This window comes from Buceros rhinoceros, unplaced genomic scaffold (genome assembly GCF_000710305.1).
Source record: "Buceros rhinoceros silvestris isolate BGI_N320 unplaced genomic scaffold, ASM71030v1 scaffold8162, whole genome shotgun sequence".
NCBI classification, from domain to species: Eukaryota; Metazoa; Chordata; class Aves; order Bucerotiformes; family Bucerotidae; genus Buceros; species Buceros rhinoceros.
The window spans coordinates 6,125-12,822 of NW_010400620.1; the positions used below are offsets into that span (position 1 = coordinate 6,125).

General features: G+C 47.8%; 1 protein-coding gene across 1 annotated transcript in view; it reads right to left on the bottom strand.

The window, feature by feature from the left end:
- Positions 1-2,924: 2,924 nt before the first annotated feature.
- Positions 2,925-6,698, bottom strand: part of ZP2 (zona pellucida glycoprotein 2 (sperm receptor)) — a 5,729-nt gene continuing 1,955 nt past the window's right edge. Inside the window, exons 7-18 of the mRNA XM_010131947.1 lie at positions 6,416-6,580; positions 5,885-5,981; positions 5,624-5,805; positions 5,095-5,224; positions 4,731-4,912; positions 4,561-4,652; positions 4,352-4,476; positions 3,898-4,087; positions 3,509-3,644; positions 3,327-3,423; positions 3,154-3,240; positions 2,925-3,067 (exon numbers count right to left, since the gene is read on the bottom strand). Coding sequence (XP_010130249.1) covers positions 2,925-3,067; positions 3,154-3,240; positions 3,327-3,423; positions 3,509-3,644; positions 3,898-4,087; positions 4,352-4,476; positions 4,561-4,652; positions 4,731-4,912; positions 5,095-5,224; positions 5,624-5,805; positions 5,885-5,981; positions 6,416-6,580 — 1,626 coding nt within the window. The remainder of the gene's footprint in view (positions 3,068-3,153; positions 3,241-3,326; positions 3,424-3,508; positions 3,645-3,897; positions 4,088-4,351; positions 4,477-4,560; positions 4,653-4,730; positions 4,913-5,094; positions 5,225-5,623; positions 5,806-5,884; positions 5,982-6,415; positions 6,581-6,698) is intronic.

The following is a 6,698-nucleotide window of genomic DNA, read 5'->3' on the forward strand; positions in this document are numbered from 1 at the left end:
GCAGCCACTGCTGCATTTGGTATCCATCTCTGGGCTCTCTGGAATAAACAGGCAGTGGCAGGCAGGTCACCATGTGCCACATCTGCTAGGGGATGAACCTTTATTCGGTCTCGGAGACAAAGTCATGGCAGCATGTGAGCAGAAGTTCCACTGGGCATTGTGTTCATATTTACATCTCCCAACAGCTACTGGCCTGGTTTAGTGAGAACAGAATTATCCTCCCCAGAAAATGAAAAAGCTTTCAAGCCTTTTATAAAATTACCCCACATACTAAAAATATGTTGGTGCAAAACCCCAAACAAGCAGTGACCCTCTGCCCAGGGCAGAAATGCAGCCACCATTTAAAACCTGGTGACATTCAAATTCATTTCTTGCTTTAAGCTCACTAAGAAAATAAGAAATGAGGATCTTTCTGGATTTTTTTTTACTGAAATGTGGCTCAGGAGCATAACACACTTTGCAAAGGTTTTAAATAAGATGACAATAATTTTTTCTTCTCCTTTCTAACACACCAGCTCCATCACATTTAACAGAGACATCAATTATTCTCTGGAATTTTAAAGCCCAAAGTGCCCATTTCCCAAAAGTAGCTGTTGTCAAGACTCAGAATGGTTCAAGTTGGAAGGGGTCAGCTAGTTTTCAACCTCCCTGCTATGGGCAGGGGCAACTTCCACTAGACCAAGTTGCTCAAAGACCAACGTGTCCAACCTGGCCTTGAACGCTGCCAGGGATGGGGTGTCCACAACTGGCAGCCTGGGGGCAGCACCTCACCACCCTTACAGGGAAGAATTTCCTCCTAGTGTCTAATGTAAATCTCCCCTCTGAGTTCAAAACCCATTACCCCTCATGCTATCACTACACTCCATGCAAGCAGTCCCTCCCCCTCAGTTTTCAAAGACCCCCAAATTACGTATTCCTATGCTCCTATTAAAAGGCTGTGGAACTTCTGGCCACCAGAACTTCAGCTCTAGCTGGTAGTTATCAGCTGCTCAAATCTCCAAATTAAGCCACTAATTGGTTTATAGAGAATAGAACAACCAGGTAAGGCATAAACACCCCTTCTAACCTATTACTAACAGCAATACATGTAGAAATGAGGACCAGACCTAAAGGTAGAGATGATCAAAGAACAGAAGCTATGGCTAACTGCAACACAAGAGAAGTTAGCAATTTGCTGACACATTTGCACCAAGAGATAGTTTAAGATCTTAGTGCCCAGTTAGAGAGAGGCAGATGCCAGCAGCACCTGCTGGCTGGTGAGATGGGTAGAAGTCCTGAAGCTGATAGCCTAGTCTTCCCACACTGCCTGTCACTAGTTACAGTTCCATCTCCGTGACCCACAGCTGATGAGCCAGGGGTTTAACCCACCCCTGCCAAGCTTCAGTCAGCCTCAAGCAGCTTGTAATCGACACCAGTGTAGTTAAAAGGCAGCCAGCGAGCTTAGAAGCTGTATTAGGCTTCAGCTCCTCAGGAAGAGAGCTGGAGCACGGAAACCAATCTGAAGGCACAAAACAAGCAGATTAAGCAACTACTTTTACACGGTCACTTTCTACTTGTACAGAAGCAAGTACGTTGAATTATTCTGTGACATCTTTTCCATTGCATTTAGTCCTCCCTGCCTGTAGCAGCGAGGCATGAAACCAAACCAAAAAAAAAAAATCAGTACTTCCAATAAGAGTGGAACCCTTTGAAATGGCATATCTAAAGCTATACAGGTAACTCAGCATATTCCTCATCACCATCAACCCAGTCCTCTGCAACCACCTCAGTGTGGCCTTCACGTTTCCCTCATGTGGAAGTTCATTTCACACATCAAAAATGAGCTTGAGTTTCAGATGACTTAAGATCTCCAAGACTCTGCAGCCTAGAGCACAGGAGCCTGTGCCAGAGGAGTTTCCCTCATGTGGAAGTTCATTTCATACATCGAAAATGAGCTTGAGTTTCAGATGACTAAAGATCTCCAAGACTCCGCAGCCTAGAGCACAGGAGCCTGTGCCAGAGGGCACTTTTGAACACATTAAGCTGAAAAGCCACAGCAGCACCATCATGCACATTTAAATCTGCAGTGCAGATTTTAAGAGTGTGCCATTTTAAATGGCAAACTGACATCACTCATTGTGACAGTTGTCTTGGTCTCCAGGACTCAGCAAGAGACATGATAGGCCTTCATACTCATTTGATTTGTTTCCACCTTCACTAGCAATAAGCTTGAGGCTGGTTACAGGCTGTAGCCTACACATTTCTCTTCCCACCTCTGCAATGCAGAGACTTATGACAAGGCAGAACCAAGTGAAATTATAACTGACTTCACTTTTACCTTGAATGGCATTGAACACTGCTGCACAAAGTGTTCTTCAGCAATTAGAGTGAAGCTACCGCCTGGAGCACACATCTTGGTGCACTTCTACTTAAGTGCCACAAAACATCCACTTGGCAGCGAACATTTACCCCTGTTTAAGCCTTATGTTCACCCAGAATTGAATCTGGAGCTTTTGTAATCCAGGTGACTGGCATGAAGTGCAGTAACTCACAGCTGGGCTCTGACTCTGCCAAACAGGTGTCATGAAACACCACTTGTTCTCACAGTCCCAGTTAAATTAATAGATTTCTACTGGGTGTTAGGTTACTGCTATAAAGGGTCTAGATGATGCTGAGTGCCCAGTTACCAGTATTAGGCCAGTATAGACAAAGCTGCCATTGTCACCTGAGTCTTACCCAAAACTCCAGCTTGTGAAAGCTTCAGATCTGGTTTCAGCCAGGACACTCTGACCAGTGTCAGAGTGCCACTGCTCAGCAAGACAGGTATCCATCTTGGAGCAGGCTTGTTCCTTGAACACCACACAGCAACAACTCCAGAGGCATACAATCATCCAGAAGACTTTTGCAGTCACGTTTCTACACCAAGTTTATTTGTAAAAAATGCACTAACACACCACATTTACCATGGATGCTCTTCTGTCTAGAGATTTAAGAAAAGCCAACATAAGTAGTATTGCAGCCAGAGAGAAAACACCAACAGCAGCCACTGCAACGTCAACCCATGCCTCTTTGCTCAAGAGGCTGCTCCCTACAAAGCAAGCAGAAAGATAGTTTGCAGAGACAGCTCCTCACTGAACTTAAGCAATGTGCACTAGCACCAGATTGGCTTAGTACCTTGGGTTGCAGACCATTCTTCTGGCACAAGTAGGACAGGACCCTGCAAGCTCACCACTGCGGAGTTCACACCTGGCATCCCACTCTCTGTAACAGAAATAAGATAGAGGTGAAGCCCACAGGACAGCGAGTTATCTTGGATCAGTACAGCCTAACACTCGCTTAGATGTTACCTCGCTTGCTTCTAGATGGCCGAGGGCATCTTGTCGTACACAGAGGAGAGTCTGGTTGAAAACGGTTACAGATCAGAACGCTGCAGTGGAAGTATACCTAGGACAGAGAATGAGAGGTCCATTCATCTTGGGGCAATAACTCTCCTACTTGCTGGTCCAAGCAGAAAGAGAATGTCACCTACTAGGCCAGGGAGGGCTTTGTCACCAGAGGCAAAGGCAAAAGTCTTCACTTCCAGCCTTTGACGATAGTTGGCATAGCTGACACCATGCCCCACAGGATGGAACACAGTCCTGTAGCTGTCCAGGTCATACTCACACCTGCCAATGGGTAAGAAGCAGGTCAGAATAACAGGGTAGAGAAGATTTGGGGGGCTTAAGCAGCAGGCTAATACTAAGGTAGAGGTGCTGCCATCTTCCTACACATTCCAGGATATCAAGGCAGTACCTGGAAGGCCACCTGAAATGAAGCCCTTGTACTTGCGGCTCTGTTCTTAAAGGGGAGGCAGAGAGAATCAGGAAATCCTCCCACACACTGCCAAAAGTGCTTCCATGTCTTTGGCAGGACACTCACCCATCAACAACAATATTCCACTGAGGAAGTGAGCTTGGATCTTGTGAAGCTGTTGCCCAACAGTCATCCAGTACCAGATAGAGGTTGGGATCATTGCGGTTCAGGACCTGAACTTCCAGGAAGATGGGCTGCCGTAGATACCTTACTATTGGGTACTGATCATCGCGGTACGGCTGCCTGTACGAGTCCTCTGCAAAAACCAAAGCTTTGTTAGGTAGGTCAGTGTGCAAAGGGACTCCTGAGAACACTCTGGTCTGGAGCTCTTCAACAGCAGCTGGTCCACCAGCTGCAGTTTATCCTAGATTCACAGATTTAAGGCATCTGCCCCAAGCAGCATGGGTGGAAGGAAGCACATCAGGTCATTAGAAGCCCATGCACAACAGTTCACCCATACAGCCTCCTCCCCAAAAGCTCCAGTTGCTTCCCAGCCACCTGAGCCCAGAGTCAGCTTTACCTGGGTAGCTTAGGAGAACTAAGGAGAGGGGACCTTGGTTCACTGAAGAAGCCAGAGGAGGAAAGTCATCTACCCTTATGGTGAGGGAGGCATCGCCATTGCTGAAGGAGCACAGGACTGTTAATCTGTAAGAAGAAAGGAGAGCTAAGTCTTACATTCATACATAGGATACCCAGGACTAAGTACTACTCAGAGAAGTTAAGACACACCTGAGTTCACTGTCCCTTGAGATCCTGCGCAGTGGAAAGTCAGCCCATAAAGCCCTCACCTCATTCTCATAAACAATCTTCTCCCCATCAGACTGTGGGGAAGTAACAGCATTAGGGAGATCGTTCCCAGCACAAAAAGCCCTCCCCATCAGTCCTGGCTACACACTTACCCAGTACCTGGTCCCACATCCATTCAGTGGGACATGAAACCAAACCCTGTCCTTCAAAGACGACTTGAAGGCTGGCCGGCATGCAGGATCTCTAAGCCTAAGCGTATCCAAGTCTAGCAGTGGTGTAGTGCTGTCCGCAAGGATTTCAAAATCCATGTACCCATCCTGGGTGCATACAGCAGCTGTAACAGAGGGTCACATAAATTGTCATGCCAATCAGCAACAGCTCAGTCTGCCAAGAGCTGTGGTGTTCTGGATAGGGATACGCTTGCCTGTGAAGTACCAGCTCAAGAGCAAGCTGTGCTGAAGGGTGACCATTTGAGCAGCACAGGGGCCAAGGCCACTGAAGATATCCGTCACTTACCTATTGGTGTGTGCTGGTCGCAGGGGCACTCAGGATGCAACAGCATTGCCACAGTCTCCCCATGGAAGTGAAAAGTCAGTTTCAAAGAGGACATGTAGGACTGGAGTCCTGAGCAGCTCTCCCCGTGTAGCTGAAAACCAAAAGTTACTCTCAAGAGTGTGACTAAAAGGAGCTCATTTCCACACACGCCCGAGTTAGAGCTGCTTCACCTGCCCCCAGGCTATAGTGCTCTTCATCCAGCTAGTTCATTAATTCGCCTGGCTCCGGGCACACCAGACACCAGCCCACCTCCAGAGAAAGGTTTTCACCTCTAGCTGTCTTTGCCAAAAGACTTTATGAAACCCAAATTACCTTTGAGTAACACCTATCAGTTAGAGTCAGTTTGCTTTCTCTTGACCCCAGCTGCCCTCAACCAACCACAGGGCACATGGCTGACTCAAGAGGTGCCTAGTCAAGGTGCTCTGGTTCTCAGCAAGCACCAAGGAGCTGTGATGACACCAGCTCCTGTGACTTGAGAATCAGAACTCACCCTGGACTTCAGGACTCCCCTGCTGATATGCAGCTTGACCCCTCTCTTGGTGTCCAGAACAATCCAATGTTCCTGAAGCTGATCCATGGGGATGCTCTTATTCTCTACATCCACAGCAGTAAGTATCCCTGGGAAGGCTGGGATGGCAACAGTCATGTGTGTTGCATTACAGATTGCTGGACCTACAACAACACCTGTGTTAAATATAACAGCAGTTTCCTCGTACAGAAGCAGGACAGGTTGACTTTCTCCATGCATTACCTGGTGCACAAAGCATTCTCGACTCCACAGTCAGTCTCTGTTCAGGAGAGCCGTATGTGAGCTTTAGTGCCACAGTGTAGAGCACCTGATCATTGTGCTGATAAAGACAACAGCTTTATTAGAGAGAGCTCAGCTCATGATCCACCATAAGACCAACCCTACAGGGCCACATACTGCATCTGGTTCAGGACTGCTGCTATTTGTTTGCAACAATAGCCTCTTCCCACCCTGGCACCCTTTCAGCAAGAGGAGCTGCTCACAAGACTGCCAGTCAGGTGTTCTCAGGACAGGCTGTAGCTAGAATCCTGCTTACGTAGGTGCCCATCAGCCTGCAGTGCACACTCTGCTTCCCTGTTTTATAGCAGCAGGCAGTTCAGTGACAGCTATGCCAAGTCAAACAGCTTCGCAGACACCACTGCACCAACTTGACATCAGCTCTGCCCATGACCTGCAAGTGCTTTCCACAGGAGGCATAGCTAGCCTCTGTTAAAGCCTCACTCTCTCCTCAGTGCCACCTCCTTGTTCACCTACCTTGTAGGAGACAACGCCAGTGGCAGTAAAGGCCACCTGAAAGATCAGGTTGGAGCCTTCAGCTAGCAAGTTATATCCTTGCTGCAGGGCTTGCCCAAGGCTCAGCTGATGTGTTCTCATTCCATCATCAACTGAGAGAGTCCAGCTCATCGGATTTGCTGGAAGCTGCAAAGCAGGAGAGCCTTGTTTAGGAAGGGAAGGCACAACCACAGAGAGGCACAGCAAGGCATTATGCAGTCCTTCACCCAGCAGGGCTGCCACCTCTCGGGTTTCACATTCGAGT